Raw genomic sequence first — 21,498 nt, forward strand, 5'->3', positions numbered from 1 at the left:
GTTCTGCCCCTGAAACTGGGAAAAATGACTTCAAATTTTCTGTTTTGTCCAGACAAAAGTATAATAGGTAGAGCTCCCAAAATTTGACAACTAGTCTCTGTAATGAAGAAGTATTTGTATGCGAAAAATATTGAGATTAAAATAGATTTTTGACCCTTATTTGGCAGTTCCTGTACTTTGCCTTTGTATCACGAGCCAAAAGTAACAGACATGATCATTATTTGTTTGATTTTTTTCCCCAGACTTCTATCCATTATAAGAACACCTCACCAAGAGCTCCTCCATTATGTAAAAAAATCATTATCACGATTATTTTTGTAAATTTTGAAATCACGATTATTCAACGATTATTTTTTAATTACACAATGCTTTTATTCAGCATTTCTCTTTGTTATTGATAATTTACACAAAACTTTCAAATTGAAAATAAATATAGGCTACAAATATGAACCTTAGAGCAGTTTTTCGATGTATAAAACACAAAATGAATAAAATAAACTTTGAACATGAAATAAGGCATAGAAAAACATAAATGTATCCAAAATAAACTATATATCCAGCTGTTCTACAATCTCTATATTTAATTATTATTGATTGATTGATTTAATTATTATTTACTTAATATTTACTTATTTATATAAAAAATATCCCAAAATAAACTTGTTAACTGTTAAGCTTTAAATCGTTTCAACTCGATTATATGAGTTTGAAGATCGTCGACACACAAATCAAAATTGCGATCAAAATTCGATTAGGCAAGGCAAGTTTATTTTTATAGCACAATTCGTACACAAAGTAATTCAAAGTGCTTTACAGAATAAGAAATACATTAAAACCACAATAAAAACAAATCAAAACATAAATAATCATAAAGATTAAAATAAAAAAAGAGAGACATAAATTGGAGAGAAGAGTGTGGAATGAAAACCTTTCAGTTATATGCACAGTCAAACAGAAATGTTTTGAGCCTGGATTTAAACAGCGTCAAAGAAGAGTCTGTCTCAAATGCACAGCCTTAACTTCAGTGAGGTTGAGTCATCATGGGGTTTGTTTGAAATGACGTAGAAGACTTTTGGATTTCCTGTTTAGTGCTTGTCAGGATCGTGCAGCAACACTCAGGCTTTGTACAGAAGACGCAAAAAGTGGTGTCGCGTCTTCACTTTTTTTTCCGCCTTTGGACGAGCGTTTTCTGGAGGAAATCTGCGTGCATACGGTGAAACAAAAGTGTGTGGAATTTGATTGTGTATCCATGCCAGGCGGTGAGGTGGCGACGCTGGGTGGTGATTAGGGATGGGCATGATTAGTCGATTAATCGATAATTGATCATTAAGAATTTCATCGATTACGTAAATTTTAATCGACAAACCGAATGTAGGTTGCTGTGCGTAGTGTGACCAAACGGGTCTGTACATGTCTCTCTGCACTCAGAAGGAGCGAGACACAAACAGAAACATTCGGTCAGTCTGCAACGTGTTGAAGCACAAATGTGTATTTAACGATGATTTGTACAAGAAATTCCAGGCTTTCCATTGCATTCGGGACAAGTGTGAGTTCATGTGCACAGTGTATAAAGCAGCATATATGTTTCGGTGTCCAGTGGGAAAATGTTTTGCCAGGTGAGAGTCGCACAATGTCGATGACGAGTCCCCACCTCCCTCCCCCCGTACAGTTTCCTGGGTTTGACAAACACAAATCTGGTCACACTAACCTGTATTCCACTGAGTCGTGTCCTTTAACCCGACAGAAATTGACCGCATCAGCGCACAAGAGCTGTATTTTTACCTTCGCTGAGTTTATGCAAATTAGTGATGCGGTTTTAAGTTTTGTTTCTGTGAGAGTTGCGCAAAACTGAATTAAACACATTATAATGTCAAACTGGCTGATGTGGCTCTGGAGTCGTTACGGTTTATATGTCGTAAAGTTGAATTTATTTATGCAGATTAGTAGTGCAGATAGTAATAATAATGATGATCATTTTAATATAAAAACGTTAATGATTAATTGATAATCGATTGTTAATTCTTCCGACGATCGATTAAGAAAATTTCATCGAATGCCCATCCCTAGTGGTGATGTATGTGATGTAAACGTGTACGTGGCGTGATTAGAGTTTTGTTTGGGCAGTGTAGGCAACGTTTTTTTCCACTCTGGACTGTGGTTTCAGATTTTTGCGTTTTTAAGCCCCAAAAACGTCGTCACCGTCTAAACGAAAGACACTTCCTATAAAATATTTTGTCATTTTTACCCCCAAGTTTTCTCGTGTGAACAGGCCCTTACACAGTTAAACAGTTTGACAGACAAGTGACTTTGCAGTATAGTGTGTACAGTATGAATAAATACACCAAATACTTTTACATTAAAGATAATTTAAGTGTAATTGAATACAAAGGTTTATTTATTTAATGTGTTAAGACCCTGTGCCAAGACCGCAACAAAAAGAACAAGGTGAGAGGTTTGGATTTTAAAATAAAATCAATTCATAACCTAAATCACAAACACAAACACGCACAGTTTCTTTGTTTTGTCTTTGCACAAATCTTAATTTTTGACTCACGATACAAAGGCAGAGAACAGGAACTGACAAATAAGGGTCAGAAGGTCAATTTTGAGCTCAGTATTTTTCACGATATTTATTCACATGATAAAGGAGGTCTCAAATACAAACAAAATGACATTAACTCATTTTTGATTAATTGTGTAGAGCAGAATTAATAGGGAATAATTTATTTTAATTGGACGAATGTGGCATGTTTGGCAATATTGATATAGTCTTTGCGTACATATAAATGACCAGTAAAAATTTGATAAGTTAATAATAAACAACTTCAAATATTCACTACTAATCAAATGTTTGGACGCACACTCTCATTTGGTGTTTTTTTTTCTTTACATTTACTACTTTCTACATTTTCTGTACATGGAAATCATCAAATATATGAAGCAAGACATGTGGAATTATGTAGTAAAGAAAAATAAATAATACATACGTTTGATATTTTATTCTCTTGCTTGCAAATTGTGATTTTTTTTTTTTACGAGGACACCGCATCCGTCTCTGACCACAGTCTTGTCTCCACAGTTCGAGATGTTGACGGGAACTCTGCCGTTTCAGGGGAAGGACCGGAAAGAGACGATGACCATGATCCTGAAGTAAGAAACTGGAGACACTCAGATGCTCAAAAATGCAGAGGCAGCAGCAAAACCACAGCTATTCACAACATCTCAGGGTCAGAGCATCAACAGGGAGTTATATCAGGAGTTTATAGTTTATATGAGTTATAATTGGATTCAGGAAGAGTGCATAAAAGTACAAGAAAATTGCATAGATGAGAAGGAGGGATATTTGAGAGCACCTTAACCCAACTATACTTACTTCCTTGTATTATTGCTCTAATAAATTTGGTTTCTGAATAATTTTCCATTTGAAATATTAAAATCTTAAATGTAAAACACTGAGGGATGGTACCAGATCTCATGATATTTTTTCTACATTTGGATTGGACAAAAAAGTGTTACGTGTTGGTGAGTTTCATCTCTTACAGTTCCAAAAAGCAGCACTAGAGCAGAAACAAAAATACTGAATCAAATAAATTTTAAAAAGTGAGGCCAAAGTTGGAAATTGTAGCGTGAAATTCATATGCTAGGAACTGTTAAAATCTCATTTTTTCTCATTCTTGTGGACCCAATCTTGTATCTCGTCTTGTGGAAATTGTGTCTTGTCCCATCCCTCTGTTCTACAAATGTCATTTTAAAAGTCTAGCTTAGTGAAACAGTTTAGGCGTTGGAACATCATGAGTTTATTATGGGACTTTGTTTGCCAGTTGATGAAGTTTTTCCAAATGTTGCACTGAAGACACGCTGCACAGTCCTGGGTGACTGTGTACGAGCAGATTCCAAGACGCAAAATGACTTCTCTTTGGGAGTGAACAGCATTGCTCCAAATCTTGATCTGTTTCTATTAGGGATGCAACAATAATCGAAATATCGTGATATCGTATCGTCAAAAGTCTCACAATAATATCATGGACCATCACAATATATCGAATTACAAGTTTCTTTGCTTAAATCCATGGTTTTATAGTAGCAGCAGTTTATAAACATCGGGAACTTCATATCCCATGATTCATTTCAGCACAGACAACATGGAGAAATATGTTTTTTACTTGAATTTTTGGGATTATGATGGAAATAATTCACACCAAAATCTTGTCAAGGTATTTTAAAAGCAACAAAAGCATCCTATCTACAATTATATACGCCTCTTCAAAATATCGCAATAAATATCGTACCGTGAGATGCATATTGTGATAATATTGTACCGTGAGATTTGGATATAGTTACATCCCTAGTTTCTGTACATTCTGTGAAAATTTTAGGTTATTTCAACAAGAATTGCCAGAATTATTGACCTGCGAAATGATGTCAAATTATTTGGGACTCCCTGTATAGCTCAATTGGTGGAATTTTCATTAGTTACCATGGTGACACAACAAACACACACACACAGACAAAAAAGCTTTAAAATTGTCTGAAAAGTTAAGAAAAAATGCAAAATGGAATTAAACAGCACATTTTCAGGAGCCTGTGATCGATACGAGCGTTCTTGAGCCGACACTGCAAAAAAGCTTGGCTAAAATTTAAGACATAAACACTTAAATCTTTCAGAAAATGAGTGAAATCTTTCAGTCTATCTGTCCATGCAGCAAGATCATTTTACTTGACAAGTTATTTTAAAATAAACTACCTCTAGACTAGAATGAAGCAGTCTCAGAAGTAGTAAGTAGATAATAAACCTGAAAACAAGATGAATGACCTGATATAAGCTTTAAAATCTTGGCCAGATCGGAGAAATTTGCAGTGTGTGTTTAGGAGTTTGCCTGTAATTTTACATGAAAGAGACACGTTTAACACCACAAAATAAATCACCTGTTTTAGTTCCAACCAAATCAGCTCTTTCTAGTGAGACTGTGTTAAAATAAAACTCACACTAAAGTCTAAAAAGTTCTAAAACTATTCAGAAAAGGTCTAATTTTGTCCTGTTTGTGTGATTTTTGTCGGTATTGCCTTCCAAATCACCAGCATTACCCATTTAATTAATTTCAATTAAAAGATAAAGTAACGTAATTCCCTAAACGTCCATTAAAAGTGGGACATTTATAATCTTAAAGCAGCATGTGGAATCTGAGCGTCGTCACGGTCTCTGTTTCTCGCCCGTCTCAGAAATCGCTGATGTGCTTCCTGCGGTCTGATCAGAGCTGGTGTTGTGTTTCTGTTTTATTAATAAATGAATCAAACTTTTTTTTCCCCAGGGCCAAATTAGGAATGCCACAGTTTCTGAGCTCGGAGGCCCAGAGTTTACTACGGAACCTGTTCAAGCGAAACCCGGCCAATCGACTCGGTAAAAATAATCATGTAGTAGTTGTAGTTTTAGTTTTCTGTTGTAATTGTAGGAGCTATAGTAGTCTTTTCTTGAAAGTAAGTAGTAGTAGTAGTAAGAAATAGTAGCAGTAGTAGTAAGAAGTAGTAGTAGCAGTAGAAGTAGTAAGAAGTAGTAGTAGTAAGTAGTAGTAAGAAGTAGTAGTAGTAGTAGTAGACAAGAAAAAGACCCAAATGTAGTAGTAGTAGTAGACAAGAAAAAGACCCAAATGTAGTAGTAGTAGTAGTAGTAGTAGACAAGAAAAAGACCCAAATGTAGTGGTAGTAGTAGACAAGAAAAAGACCCAAATGTAGTGGTAGTAGTAGACAAGAAAAAGACCCAAATGTAGTAGTAGTAGTAGTAGACAAGAAAAAGACCCAAATGTAGTAGTAGTAGTAGACAAGAAAAAGACCCAAATGTAGTAGTAGTAGTAGACAAGAAAAAGACCCAAATGTAGTAGTAGACAAGAAAAAGACCCAAATGTAGTGGTAGTAGTAGACAAGAAAAAGACCCAAATGTAGTAGTAGTAGTAATAGTAGACAAGAAAAAGACCCAAATGTAGTAGTAGACAAGAAAAAGACCCAAATGTAGTAGTAGTAGTAGACAAGAAAAAGACCCAAATGTAGTAGTAGTAGTAATAGTAGACAAGAAAAAGACCCAAATGTAGTAGTAGACAAGAAAAAGACCCAAATGTAGTGGTAGTAGTAGACAAGAAAAAGACCCAAATGTAGTGGTAGTAGTAGACAAGAAAAAGACCCAAATGTAGTGGTAGTAGTAGACAAGAAAAGACCCAAATGTAGTGGTAGTAGTAGACAAGAAAAAGACCCAAATGTAGTAGTTTCGGTGGTAGTAGTAGTAGACAAGAAAAAGACCCAAATGTAGTAGTTTCGGTGGTAGTAGTAGTAGTACTAAACAAGAAAAAGACCCAAATGTAGTAGTTTCGGTGGTAGTGGTACTTTGATGTATGTTGTAAGTGCATTTAAAAAAAAAAAACCTGTGATATATAGTAGAATGAATACATTTCCCTTTTTTTTCTTGTTATATAGAAACTTTGCATTTTCTTCTAATAATACAACTTTGTAAAAAGTGAAATAGTTTATTTACTTGACATGTTTCGGTGGTAATGTGTCGATTTAGCATTGTACAAAGTTGTCTTATGAGAAGAAAGCACATTTTACTTTGTTGTACTGCAGGGGTGTCAAACTCAAATTCACAGAGGGCCAAAATTAAAAACTGGGACTAAGTCGTGGGCCAAACTAAATATTTATGTATTCATGGATTTATATATGCACGTTTTCTCTTCTTTCAAGATAGGTAATGTTAAAATAAATGTTTAATAATAGTTTTGCTTAAACATTGAATCCAGAACAAGCAAAATATAAAATAATAACAACATTTTTTACATGGGTCCAAAGCAGATACAAATACTCAGCAATCTCTTCTTAAATATAAGTTCATCAAAGTAGTAGTATTAGTAGTATTAGTGGTATTAGTAGTATTAGTGGTATTAGTAGTATTAGTAGTGCATGAGCCATTCTGGCGTGGCAGCCAGCGGTCCAGTTCCAATACATATTTGATATGATCTTGCGGGCCAAATATAATTATATTGTGGGCCAAATTTGGCACCTGGGCCTGAGTTTCACATGTCTATTGTACTGCTTTCAAAAGTTTTATGTACTGTTAAGGAAATGTATGTGTAGCAAGTTCACATTTTGTTGCAATACATGAATACAAAAACTTGAATAAGAGTCTCATTAAATCTTATTGTTAGTGTTAATTTGCATTTATAGTAAACCTCAGAATTATTTAGACATGTTTTACTTATAAGAGTTTATTTAGTAACATTTCAACCAACACAACGCTAGAACAATATGGCAGTAATTCCAAAAATTGTCCGAACTTTGCATAAATGTTACTTAATGTATTTATGTCTGAACTAAAGTTGCCCTCTGCTGGTGAGCGCAGACATTACACCTGTTTGTATTTGCGTGTGTTTTAGGAGCTGGTCCGGATGGTGTGGAGGAAATCAAGAGACATCAGTTTTTTAATACAATCGACTGGAATGTGAGTGCGGCCTTCAAACAATATTTTAAACTGTAGAACAATGCAATTTATATAAGTAATGCAGGACGATAAGGTTAAATTTTATGCTTTCATAAACTGGGGCCTTTAATAGGAGCTCTTTTGGGTTTTTTGCCTCTGCCTGCACCTACTTTTTTATCCTGTGTGCCCTTTTTATTGTTATATCTTGTGTAAGTACAAAATAGATGAAGAAGAAATAGTCTTATATGAATGCATTTGAGTGGAGTGGTGTGGAAATGATTAAAAATTAAATATAGTTACTTCTAAAAATGTAGTATTTGATTTATCATTTGCCTTCAGTAGGGGCAGAAATTCAGTTACGGGGGTCTATCGTAGTCTCTCCTTCATTAATGGGAAACTGTGATAAATGCATTATTGTTTAAACATGCAGGAAATGTGACCTCTTTTTTGTTTTTCTCTCCATAGAAATTATTTCGGAGAGAGATCCACCCTCCGTTCAAACCTGCAGCAGGAAGACCAGACGACACCTTTTACTTCGACCCAGAATTCACAGCAAAAACTCCCAGAGGTAATGTTTATTTTTTATGTCAACATTGTGAAAATCTGAAAAGCGTGCCGGAGAGGAGGAATCTGTTTAAAATTTGTATTTGTATATTTTTATTTTACATAATTTGCTTGTGTTTGTTTGTTTGTTTGTTTGTTCATTTGTTCAGACTCTCCGGGCGTCCCTCCGAGCGCAAACGCCCATCAGCTCTTCAGAGGGTTCAGCTTCGTGGCCATCACAGAAGAAGAGACACAGCCTGCACCCAACACCATCGTACAAGTGCGAACACAAACTAATAATGCATTTTATTTACCATATTTTTTGCACTTTAAGTCACTCCGGAGTATAGGTTGCACCAGCCAAAAAATGCATAATGAAAAAGAAAAAAACATATATAAGTCGCACCAGAGTATAAGTCACAGGAAACACCCAAAACATGAAAAAAAGTGCAATTTATAGTCCGAAAAATATGGTGATATAGGGCTTTTTAATACACAAAATATACAAAATATAGGCTTAATTATATACTGGATTTCAGCTTTGAAACTGGCAACCCAAATGAGACTCATATTTTTAAACATAAATTCAAAATGTAATAATAATAATGTTTTAAATTTTTATTATTATTATTTTTATTTTACTTAGTCTCCATGTATTTTTAGCTCTCCATGTTTGTTTTTACTATAATCTTTAGAAGCTTTATGTTTTATGTTTCTTCAAATGTATGAAAAGTGACGTGATTGAATGTTTTTGTCAATAAGAATAATTATTTACAGTTACAAATGTTTTCAGTAAGTGATATGATTTTATTATGTTCACCTTTTATCTGTGAAGACAATTTGAACTACAAATTCTAGATCCCCTCTTTTTAGATGTTTAAAAAAGCCTAAAAAACACTGTCCTTTATTTTTATTTTTTTATATTGTACATATATTTTTCCTGTGTCCCCTCTGATATTCGTTCATGTGTTACAGCAGTTACACAGAAGTACGTCACATTTCTCAGACCTGTACGAGATCAAAGAGGACATCGGCGTGGGCTCCTACTCCGTCTGTAAACGCTGCGTCCACAAAGGCACCGGGATGGAGTACGCCGTCAAGGTCTGTACGCACAACACACAAACAGTACATGTTGTAAAGGACGGCTTTTGATAGAGCATTAATACAGTTCAGTTCACTCGAGATTCAGTCATTTCTAAACGCCTTCGATGTCAATTAATTTAGACTTTGGAGGAAAAAGATTGACTGTTTTTGTGTTAAAAATTTGACTTTTTAGTGGGGGTCCGCTTGTCTACATGGAGATGTTATTGCTGTCCTGCGACATCTGATTCCGTTCACCTCTCGTCTTCTTTTTCTTCTCCACCTCATTCTCTTCTTCCTCCCTTTTTCTTTTGTTTCTTTGTTCTTTTTTGTTATTGTTTCTCACCTGCTCCCGATCCCGATCTAGAGGAAGCAACATGACTCTGAGTGGGCATCCTCTGGAGTTTTAACACTTTCTTAACAGTTTTAAAACTAAATACCGACCCAACTGTTTTTTAGACGCAAACTATGTCTTGAGATTATTATTATTATTATTATTAAAGTGAGCTGGTGGTTCTCGAAATCTTAAGTGCGGTGAAGTGGTTAAATTGGTGAAGTTGATAGATTTGGCGTCTGCGTCACCTTCTCCAAAATCGTGGATTCTTGTAATTTATTTGTAAGAAGCAATCAAACAAAAAATGAATGAATTAAGGTGACGTTCTGGATTCAAATCAAGCCAAATCTTTCATTAATCACGCTTTGAAAATGTTACTTACGTCCTGGCCGTGTTGCAAGCCAGATCTGTGAAGAGGCAAGCCCACTGACAGTAATAGTGCATGTTTCTCAAGGTATGTTTGAGCAATAAAAACAGCTTTAATTGAATAAAAAGATAAGTTTAAAGCCATACTGTTAAAGATTCCAGGTAAAAGCATTAAGATCTCCATGCAGCGAAGCATCCTCCACCACAAAAGTTACATTTTACGTTTAAATCGTCGTCTGTAATGTGTAAAATCTCTAGTGGTACACCCAAAAAATCTCTATTATTCTGTGTTTCTTGTGTTTTAGATCATTAACAAGTCGAAGAGAGACCCGACGGAGGAGGTGGAGATCCTGCTGAGATACGGACAGCACCCGAACATCATCACACTCAAAGATGTGAGACTCAGTTCATACGTTTTTAATAAGAAAGAGGGTTTGGAACCAGACCACAGAGCCAACCAGGCAACCATCCATGTATATTGTTTTCTTATTTCGGATGTACCGTATTTTCCGGACTATTGAGCGTACCTGAAAACAAGCTGCATCAACTAAATTTTAACTAAATTTTAAAATTGTACATATATAAGTCGAACCTGAATATAAGCCGCAGGTGTCCACGTCTTCAAGAAGGTTTTCAAGTTCGGGCCGTCTGCTTTTATCGCCTTTTAAAGCTTTGTCGTCTTTTTGCGTTGAGTCAGTTCATCACGCTGCCGTTGCCAAAATCTCACCATCGACTCACTGATGCCAAGCTCACATGCAGCAGCTCTGTTTCCTTCTTCGACAGCCACATCAATCGCCGTTAACTTAAAAGCTGCATCATCTGTGTTTTTTCGTGTGTTTTCCATGAGGAGGGAGTGTGTATGAAGCGCAAAATAACTGTTCAAAACACAATAAAACTAGAATCTTCCTCGGCGCATCAACCCCGTCTCTCCCCGCACATGTCTCCTGCAGAAAGAGCCTCTGTCCTGTCTGTATCATGTCAGCGTCTCGTAGGATTTCAGCAGATTTCAGACTCTCTCGGGGGCGAGGATAGTTGTATTGATCAGGTATGAGTGGATGTCCGGCTACAAGAGTTTGAGACGTTTCTTCTTGTCATTTGCGCATACGAGTAAGACGTATCCCCCTCACTAATGTTCATTTAGCATCGTAACTTATTTTATCAGACAGCAATAAATTATTTGAGTGCGCTGACAATATCGCAAGCTCGTGTAGTATCTTCATGTGAACCCTAGATCCATGGGTCACCCGCACAGACAGCGACGTTTTCTGCACTCAGGCTGCTTGTATCCGCTGTGTTGCCAAACCATAGACCATATTTATGAATGGACAATGTGCCCAACTAATAATCTATCCATATATTCGCCGCATTGTTTTATTTGCCACAGTGTTCAAAGTTTGAGAAAAAAGTAGCGCCTTATAGTCCGGAATTTACGGTACTAATAATAGAACAATAATTATGTACATTCATGACATAGTTCTCAGGGGTTTAACACAAAATTAGATCAAAGACAAGATGAGGTTTGAACACAGCTTAATTATTATTTTCAGTAATTGGTGCGTGAAAAATGTACCTGCCGAGCCAAAACCACACATGACATGACGTGATTTTACTAAGGGAGTGACTGACAGGTTGATTCACTATTTTTATATTTAATGACGTTTAATTTCTCTTCCTCAGGTGTATGACGATGGTCGGTCTGTGTTCCTGGTCACGGAGCTGATGAAGGGAGGAGAGCTTCTGGACAAAATCCTCAGACAGAAGTTTTTCTCTGAGCGTGAAGCCAGTGCAGTTTTGTACACCATCACCAGGACGGTGGAGTATCTGCACGTCCAGGGGGTAAGGCCAACAACACGCCCACACCCGCTCCCCAAACAAAAAAAACACAACAGTTTCAGGATCAAAATACAGACACAAAGAGCCTCCGCACGTCTCTGACCTCGTCCAGACCCGACTCCAATCAGCAGACTCAAAACTTTTCACTCCCGCAGTTAAATCAAACATCCGCACCGTCTGGACCTTTCTCCTTTCACACCAGAACCTCAGACTCACTAAAAAACACATCAAAACTCACCTTTTCTCACAGTTTGACTTATCAAGTAATAATTTGTAAGACCGGGTTTGGGTTGAGTCTTGAGTTAGGTTAGATTTAAGTAGTTTTGACTTGGTCTGGATCTGGTTTAGACTTGGTTTTGACTTGCTTAGGATTCAGATTTTCTTTATACTGATTTACATGTGGATAAAACCAATTTAATCCCTATTTTGGACCTGGTTTAGAGTTGGTTAGACTGGGTTTCAGATTTGTTTTATACTGGTCTACATGTGGATAAGACCTGTTTAGTCCCTACTTTGGACCTGGTTTATTCCTGGTGTTTAGTCCTGGTTCGGACCTGGTTCGGACCTGGTTCGGACCTGGTTCGGACCTGGTTCAGACCTGGTTCAGACTTGGTTAGGTTTCAGATTTTCTTTACACTGCTCTACATGTCGTTAAGCCCCGATTAGCCCCTATTTGGACCTGGTTTAGTTCTGGTTAAGACCTAGTTTAGTCCCAATTTTGTTGTTTAGACCTGGTCTTTAGTCTGGGTTTGAAACGTCGTAGTCCTGCTTTAGACCAGATATTTAAAAACACAATTCAGTCTTTAAAAATAATTCTTGTACAACTTCGTATTCTCTATGGTAGGATTGTCAAAAGTATCGAAAAACAGGATACTAATCAATACTAAAACTGGGATCGAAACTAGATACTCATTCTAGCAGGTATCGATACTAAAAAGTCACATTCACAGGACAGAAATGAACCTTTCCTGAATAGTTTTGCACAGATATAAGACCACATGGGAATATTTAATGATGAAAATGACATTCAGCTGTCCAAAAAAATTGATATTGAGTATCAAGTCTATCCCGAAGTATCGAAATCGAGACATTTTAACATCATGACAACACTCTTCTATAGTATCACTTCTATTCATTTTCATAAAGTCCTTTCTTTTGTGTGTAGGTGGTGCACAGAGACCTGAAGCCCAGCAACATCCTCTACGTGGACGAGAGCGGGAACGCCGAGTCCATCCGCATCTGCGACTTCGGATTCGCCAAACAGCTCCGCGCCGAAAACGGGCTGCTCATGACGCCGTGCTACACCGCCAACTTCGTCGCTCCAGAGGTGACAAACAACACTAACGAACAACTCATGAGCTCCACTGTCCTGTTTGTAGACACCATTTTGAGGACTTTTGTTTTGAATTGTTGAATTTCTACGGCAACAGTGCAAATTTTTATCACTGTTAAACCTCTGGATGGAGAGCAGGAGCCTGTATTATGATGTACAAGTGCATTTTTTTATAAATATTTACATCTGTGAACAGAAACATGAACAGTCTGTGTGGTTTTGTTGCAGGTCTTAAAGAAGCAGGGCTATGACGCTGCCTGTGACATCTGGAGTCTGGGGGTGCTCCTCTACACCATGCTCACGGGGTCAGTAAACGGCACACTTTAAATGATTGAATTATTCATTATTAGGGTTGACAAAAGTAAATAAAATCAGATACTAATTGAATCTAAAACTAATAAGAAGGGATGCTGTGAGATTTCGTGCCCCAAGATCTCGCGAAACAAAATTGCCGCAAGATTGTGCACACAAGAGAAAAGTTATCTTGTGAGGTTTTTTTTTCACGTATTTACATCAGGTTCATGGGAAAAAAAATCATCGAAATGGAAAATGGCATTATCCAGGCCTGAAAAAGTCATGGAATTTTGTAAATTCAATTAAAGTTTTGGAGAAGTCATGGAATTTTCATATCTCTTTCACGCAACTACAGTGTTCTGTTAAGTTATCACTAGGCTATTATGATTATTTCTGAACGCGTGTGCTTTTTGTTTAAAATAAATGAAAATAAATGCACTGACAGTATTTTGAATTTTAAATACCAAACCATAAGGTGAGTGGAAAGGGTTAACAACAAACAAGTGTGATCAGTTCTACACAAAATTCACTTTAGGTCATGAAAAAGTCATGGAAAAGTTTTGAAATTTTGTCAGTGACAAAGAGTAGGAACCCTGTTACATTTAGACTGGACAAAAATGGTCACATGTTGGTGAGCTGCATCTCTTACAGTTCCAAAAAGCAGAACCAGAATGGAAACAAAACTATGAAATGGAATAAATAGCAAAATTGTAAGGCCAAAATCGGAAACTGAACTGTGAAATGCATATACTGTATTAGGAAGTAGGTTAAAATCTCGTCGTCTTGTGGAAACTTTGTCTTGTCCCATTCCTAATAAGTGTAATAATTATTTTTTTAAATGGTAGTATTTGTCTGGGCACTGTATTGTTGAGATTGGGGTGCCTTAATACAGGATTTTGGGTAATTTTGCCATTGTTAAATCTGTCTTCATTCTGTCTTTACTATCCTGTTCTTTGAATTTCCTCCATCTTCAACTATAAAGACTTAGACAAACTTTATTGATCCACAAGGAGAATTACTTGGACACAGTAGCTCACACATCACAATGTATTATAATAAATTCTAAATAAGTACCAAAAAAGAGCAAGAGACTGTTGTCCAATGAAGTGTTTTTGTGTTTTTAGCTTCACTCCTTTTGCCAACGGCCCCGAGGACACGCCGGAGGAGATTCTGGCCCGGATCGGCAGCGGGAAGTTTTCTCTGAGCGGAGGATACTGGACCTCTGTGTCTGCAGAGGCCAAGGTACACAGCGCCATCTGATGGCATAAAATGATTATTACACCCACTCTTGAGTGAATTTTCAGATTAGACAGATCACAGTGAAATGGAAAATCTCAGAAAAAGAAGACAACTTTAGTTATGTCTAATAGATAATATAGAACTACAGACTGAAGGATAAATTAAAATTGTGATTTAAGATAATTGTTCTTAAGATAACCCTTTATTGTCTCCTGTGTGAGAAAGTTGTCTTTGGATATGCTTTAAATGCTTTAAAACAGACCTGTTGTGCAAAATCGACAGTTCAGAGCTTTGTTTTCAGAGTTTCTGAGTTGTTTCCCGTCACCATTTACCCTTTACATGTTGTATATGGAGTAATTCATGCATGTTTGAGCAATCTTTAATTGCTTTTTTTTTCCAAGACCACACATTGTAAACCCACTTTCACATTCACCAGCACTCGTCCACTTCTCTACACTACAGATTCTACTTTCTTTTTTCTTTTTTTTTTTTTTTTCTTTTTTTATAATAATTTTTATTTGCAAACTACATAGATTACAACAAATAGGAACCAAACGACATACAAGATACAAGACAGACATTACGACTGAACATTACATACAAATAGGAACAAAGATGACAGGGGTTGGTGACAGTGTGAACCTTATGTGCGTGTCTGTGTGTGTGTGCGTGTCTGTGTGTGTGTGTGTGTGTGTGTATATGCGTGCGTGTGTGTGTGTATGTGTGTGTGTATGTGTGTGCATACGCGTGTGTATGTATGTGTGCCGGGGGGGGGATAGACAGGCTATGCGGATGATTTAATGTTGACCTGTATTATTGCTATTTAATTTGAGTATTGAAAATTTGTTAAGTGTGTGTTGGCATTTTGCCTCAGATCCCCACTGAAGTGGGAGCAGGCCAAGCCACATTCATGCCCCCCAAGGCGGGTGCGGGGGCCACCCCCAGGGCTCCGCATGTGGTCGCCCATCGACCAGGCCGGCCCACCCCCCAATGAACCACCTCCCGGTCTGAATGCTCCCCGTCCCTGATATATATGTACATGTGCATACATTCACACGCACACATGCATGCACGCACCTGCCTGCACAGGAATGTGCACGCACATCCACATACACACAAGCCTACACACATACTCACACAATTCACACACATGAACCCACATTCATCCCTGGTTGACTTGTGATGCATTAAAAAAAAAAGTTGGGTGGATTCTATTTTCTTAATTGGTGATACACACAGGATTCGGCAACGTCACATGTTCATTTTGGTGCAAAAGAAAAACAGCTGTGTGATTCCTTTGTTGTGATGGCACTGATGTGCTTCCACTGGGGACCACAGTTTCCTAACATGGAATTCAGTGAACTAGTTTATTTTAAGTCATTTGTCAGCTGTAGATTAGAATAATTTTGTTGACAGAAGGCAAATCTAAACTCATACAATCCACATCCAAGTTATTTTTAAAGGATGATATTGGCTCTTTGCTCTATAAATGTAAATGTTCTCCTCTCTCCTCTGTTTGTTCAGGACCTGGTGTCTAAGATGCTGCACGTGGACCCTCACCAGCGCCTGACGGCAGGACAGGTGCTCAGGCACCCCTGGATCACTCACCGCGACCACCTGCCCAAGTACACCCTGAACAGACAGGACGCCCCCCACCTCGTCAAGGTAAAGACCAGAGCAGCCAGGGAGCAGCAACTTCAACAACAGAACTAGACTGTGCTGAAATTAAGGATGTTTTAGGTCAATAATATGGCCTCTTTTATTATTTCGCCATAATTAGTTTACCCAGTTTTATTTAGATTGAGTCGTGTATGTTTGAGTGCTCTTAAAATTTTTGTTTTCACTTACCTTTTGTTTCCTCTCGCTGCTTTTACGTGCAATCATCAAAAAACTAAAACAAATCCAGGTTCAAAGATTTCAAAAATGTTTTGTAATCATTTTGCACCATTTTGCCCACTATAAACAACAAGCTTTTACTGAACGAGGACAGACTGTAGACCTCCACCTGGACACTGACTATTTCACAATAACATAAGAGTAATTTGACCTTTTCTTCTGCAGGGGGCGATGGCAGCAACGTACTCTGCTCTGAATAGGAACGTTCCCCCCGTCCTGGAGCCTGTGGGGTGTTCGACTCTGGCCCAACGACGAGGAATCAAGAAAATCACCTCCACTGCCCTGTGAAACTCCGACCACCACTCCAACAACGCAGCCTCTGATTGGCTCTCCTCAACACTGAAGCCCCAACTCAGCCTCTGATTGGCTCTGTACCGTACTGAAGCCATGCCGAGAACCCCAATCTAGCCTCTGTTTGGCTCTCCTCAACACTGAAGCTCTTCCCACCACTCCAACGCAGCCTCTTATTGGCTCTCTCCAAAGGTTAAGCCCCATCCACCACCTCAACGCAGCCTCTGATAGACCTTCTTCACAAGTTCACACCACTTTAGGTTTGCAGAACTTCCGAATAATGGTTTTCTGTGGCAAAATGTCTGTGGAAATCTTTCATGCTTTCCCCACCAGCTTCATAAACCTGCCCCATGACCAAATCTTCAACCAACAAGGTCCACAAAGGATAAACATTTTGTCCATGAAGAATTTATCCACAACTATCGAGGTAAGAAAGACGAAAACCTAAAGGCGAACAACTACGACGCATTAGAGAACTACGGTATCCCAGAGATGTCTCGCATTTGAACTGCACAAATCTATCTATGCTCATATCGACATCATGAAGTTGTTTTTTTTTTGTTTTAATTGTAGAATCAGTCTGAGTTAACAAGTCACTTATGTTTTATTCATGACCATAATGTTAGTTTTGCTCAGTAGTTCTCTAATGCGTCGTCGTTGTTCGCCTTTAAGTTTTCGTCTTTCTTACCTCGATAGTTGTGGATAAATTCTTCATGGACAGAATGTTTATCCTTCGTGGATCCTTGTTGGTTGAAGATTTGGTGATGGGGCAGGCAGATTTATGAAGCCGGTGGAGAATTTCCACAGACATTTTGTCATAAAAAGTTCCGCAAAATTGCAGCGGGGCACTTTTGGCCGTTGTGAAAAAGGTTGACTGGCTTTTCCCAACACTGAAAACTTAACACTGCCTCTGATTGGCTCTCCTCAACACTGAAGCCCCAACGCAGCCTCTGATTGGCTCTCCTCAACACTGAAGCCCCAACGCAGCCTCTGATTGGCTCTCCTCTAAGGTCGAGCCCCACCCTCCACCTCGAAACAGCCTCCAATAAACCTTTTTCACCTTTTTTTCGGAAGTGCCCCGCTGTAGGTTTGCGGAACGTCCGGTTAATGGTTTTCTCTGGCAAAATATCTGTGGAAATGTCAGCTTCATAAACTTACCCCATCACCAAATCTTCAACCAATAAGGTCCACAAAGGATAAACATTCCTCCATGAAGAATCTATCCACAACTATCAAGGTAAGAAAGACGAAAACATAAAGGCGAACAACGACGACGCATTAGAGAACTACTGAACAAAACTAACGCTATGGTATCCTAGAGATGTCCAGTGTTTGAACAGCACAAATTTATCTATCAATGCTAATATCGACATCATGAAATCGATTTTTTAGTTTTAATTCTAGAGTCAGTCTGAGTGAACAAGTTACTTATGTTTTATTCATGACCATAACACTAGTTTTGCTCAGTAGTTCACTCGTTGTTCGTCTTTAAGTTTTCGTCTTTCTTAACTTATGATTGACCTAAAATATCCATAATTTTGTCCTTTGTCAACCTTGTTCGTTGAAGATTTGGTGATGGGGCAGATTTATGAAGCCGGTGGAGAATACGCAAGACATTTACACACACATTTTGCCACATAAAAGCATTACCATATTTTCCGGGCTATTAGGCGCTCTGGATTATAAAACACACTGTCATTGAATGGTGTATTTTCGAACTTTTTTCACAAATAAACCGCAACGGACTTTAGACTTGGTTTAGACTTGGTTTAGTTCTGGTTTTATACCTAGTTTAGACCTGGTTTAGACCTGGTTTTAGACCTGGTTTTAGACCTGGTTTTAGACCTGGTTTAGACCTGGTTTATACCTAGTTTTAGTCCTGCTTTAGTCCTGGTTTAGACCTAGTTTAGACCTGGTTTTAGACCAGGTTTAGACCTAGTTTGGACCTGGTTTTAGACCTGGTTTTAGACCTGGTTTAGACCTGGTTTAGACCTGGTTTAGACCTGGTTTAGACCTGGTTTAGTGCCCGGCAATGAGTGGAATTACTGAAAAAAAGGAATAGCCCAAAATGTGAAAACAGGAAAATACCGCCGTGTAATCCATTTAATTCAACAAAGTAAATGTAATCCAATTACCACTCAGTGAAACAGTAATTGTAACTGAATACAGTTACTCATAATTTGTAGTCTGATTACGTAACTCCAGTACATGTAATCTGTTACTCCCCAACACTGTCTGTGGGTGTGTTTCGTTGCGCGGTCGCTGTCTGCTCCGTGTGTGTTTGCCTGCACTGTGAGTGGTGCGGCTTTATAATTTACTGAAGTCGTGCTGGGACACCCAAGTGGATTCGTGTATGGGGTGCTCTGGATTGTGGCGCGCAGTCGTTTTTTGATGCGGTTAGAGGCTTAAGAGCGCGTCTAATAGCCCGGAAAATACGGTAACCAGAAGTTCTGCAAACCTACAGCTGGGCATATTCGGCCGTTGTGAAAAAGGTCGACTGGCTTTCCCCAACACTGAAAACTTAACACTGCCTCTGATTGGCTCTCCTCAACACTGAAACCCCGCCTTTGACCCCGACGCCGCCTCTGATTGGCTCTCCACTGTACCGAAGCCATGCCCTCCGATTGGCTCTCCTCAACACTGAAGCCCCGCCCTCTCTCTCTCTCTCCTCTTCCGCCTCATCTGATTGGTCCGTCTCTACTCGAAGCCATATCCGCTGTCACTCCATGGCCTTTGATTGGCTCTCCGCACTGAAGTCCCGCCCTCTCTCCAACCCTCCTCAGCCTCTGATTGGCTCTTTTACCGAACCCACTCCGCCCGTTCCCTGTCTACCTCCTTTCACTGGTCGTCCTCGCCACTTAACCCCGCCCCCTTCTCTCTTCCCACGCCTCTGATTGGCCCTCTCCTCCGTGCAAGACAATCAGAAAGTACATATTTATTCTTAAGGAGAGAAATTGTATGCATTCAAAGACTATACAAAGACTATTATTATTGTTATGGGATTACTATTGTACTGTGGTCAATCTGCTGTAGTAGATCTGCATTTACTCAACCGCAAGTCGCCTCCGATATGAAAAAGGTGAGCCGAACAGTTAGTTTAAGTATTAGCTGCAAGTGAACAAAGGAACCCAAGGCTAAAGCTACGCAAGCCCCTTTTCGGCAGCCTATTTTGGGATATTTTTGGTTTGGTTAGTTGGGTTTTTCCATGTTCGGACAAACAAAAAATGCACAATTGTCGAGCGTAATCATTTAAAAGCAACATTCTTCTTTTGCACTTGGACGATGCAAACAAAACTTCACAAACTCACTCAAAAATCAACGCGTTTCTTGTATCAGAAAATTGAGTCATTAACCTATAGCACTTTGTTTTAATGCCATTTGTTTTCGTGTTTTTTTCAAGTATTAATTACAAACTGATGCCAGAGAGGAGACAAAATACGGTCATAAGAAATATTAAATAGTAAAATCTGCAAATGTTAAACCTGATTCTTTTCTGTTAGTAACTAGACTCTTGAACTGAACAAAAATCTGCATATTAACAAACCGTCTGTGTATCATTCGTTCATTCGTTTTTCAATATAAAATCAAAAATAAGAAAATGAAAAAACAACAATTTTCTTCATTATTTGTCTCCAAAACCAAAATGAAAAAAAAAACGATAACAATTTGTTTTTTCAGTTTTGACTGAACCAGGACTGATCCAGGGACCAGAGCGGGACCAGAGCGGGACCAGAGCGGGACCAGAGCGGGACAGAGCGGGACCAGAGCAGACTCCGAGTTTTGACTCTGAGCCTCCGTGGGGTCCGAGCCTCAGCTTTGAGCTCCGGCCCTGCTGTGGACTCTGAGACTCTGGTCTGGTCCCAGTCTGGTCCCGGTCTGGCCTCGGTCTCAGTCCTAGTCTCGGTCTGGTCCTCGGTCTCAGTCCCGGTCTGGCCTCGGTCTCAGTCCGGTCTGGCAGGTCCTCGGTCCCGGTCTGGCCTCGGTCTCAGGCCTGGTCTCAGTTCAGGTCTGGTCCCGGTCTGGTCCCGGTCTGGTCCCTGACCTGAATCAGTCCTGGTTCAGCCCGGCATCGCATTCAGGGAAGTAAACGGGAAATGGCCGTTATAAGTTGTTTCCATTCTTCATTTAAACACAAAATCGAAAACTGAAAAACTAATCATTATCCGTTTTTTTTCATTTTGGTTTTGGAAACAAATAATGAAGAAGCTGTGACGAAGCGAAACAAATGATACACGGATTATTAGCACTTGTAATTTTCCATTTCTGTATAATTATGATGTTATTTGAGACCCAACCGACAATCATGGAGTCACAAATTCACCGTACTCGTTCACGTTTACCGAGAATACATTAAACTTTGCTCTTTAAAAATTACCAAAAATATCCCTGTAGGAAAAGGAGGTACAAAAGGGGCTAAGGCTGAAACTAGTGTTAAAGCCAGGAAGCAAAATCAGCAACGAAAAGTCAACCGCATCCATTAAAGAGTAGATAGCGTCCTCTCACAACAGTCAAAACAGCAGAAAACAAACAAGAGAAATGTGGGCTTCTTTAGAAATCTGTAAACCAACTCTGAGCACATTTCAAGTCTTTAAAAGTTACAAAATTCAAACACGACCTTATCTAAAAACTTTGACCTACTCCTCCTATCTATGCACAGATAACACAAGAAGCACAACAAGCCTAAAAGTTCCAGTTAAATTTGGAAAAAAAAAAAAAAAGTGTTCTAGTCACGCAACAGCTTTTCCAAGAGATCGATTTGAATTTTAAGACGCTAATTTAAGTATAATTTGTGTATTTTTTGTATATCTTTTTAGCAGTGGGTGTCTATGT

General features: G+C 38.6%; 1 protein-coding gene across 3 annotated transcripts in view; it reads left to right on the top strand.

Moving 5' to 3' along the window:
* rps6ka3b (ribosomal protein S6 kinase, polypeptide 3b) overlaps positions 1-19,935 on the top strand; it is a 140,201-nt gene extending 120,266 nt beyond the window's left edge. For 2 of the 3 annotated variants that reach the window (XM_055150755.1, XM_055150757.1), the window contains 13 exons: positions 3,080-3,150; positions 5,310-5,398; positions 7,416-7,480; positions 7,925-8,027; positions 8,173-8,282; positions 8,978-9,103; positions 10,088-10,177; positions 11,460-11,618; positions 12,781-12,942; positions 13,177-13,253; positions 14,367-14,484; positions 16,006-16,146; positions 16,543-19,935. In XM_055150755.1, the coding sequence (XP_055006730.1) occupies positions 3,080-3,150; positions 5,310-5,398; positions 7,416-7,480; positions 7,925-8,027; positions 8,173-8,282; positions 8,978-9,103; positions 10,088-10,177; positions 11,460-11,618; positions 12,781-12,942; positions 13,177-13,253; positions 14,367-14,484; positions 16,006-16,146; positions 16,543-16,665 (1,434 nt within the window). In that variant the 3' untranslated portion in view covers positions 16,666-19,935. The remainder of the gene's footprint in view (positions 1-3,079; positions 3,151-5,309; positions 5,399-7,415; positions 7,481-7,924; positions 8,028-8,172; positions 8,283-8,977; positions 9,104-10,087; positions 10,178-11,459; positions 11,619-12,780; positions 12,943-13,176; positions 13,254-14,366; positions 14,485-16,005; positions 16,147-16,542) is intronic. The other variant, XM_055150756.1, reaches the window with a different exon arrangement.
* Positions 19,936-21,498: the final 1,563 nt, after the last annotated feature.

The sequence above is a fragment of the Boleophthalmus pectinirostris genome, unplaced genomic scaffold, assembly GCF_026225935.1.
Source record: "Boleophthalmus pectinirostris isolate CB_2022bp ecotype Guang Dong unplaced genomic scaffold, ASM2622593v1 HiC_scaffold_15, whole genome shotgun sequence".
Lineage (NCBI taxonomy): Eukaryota > Metazoa > Chordata > Actinopteri > Gobiiformes > Gobiidae > Boleophthalmus > Boleophthalmus pectinirostris.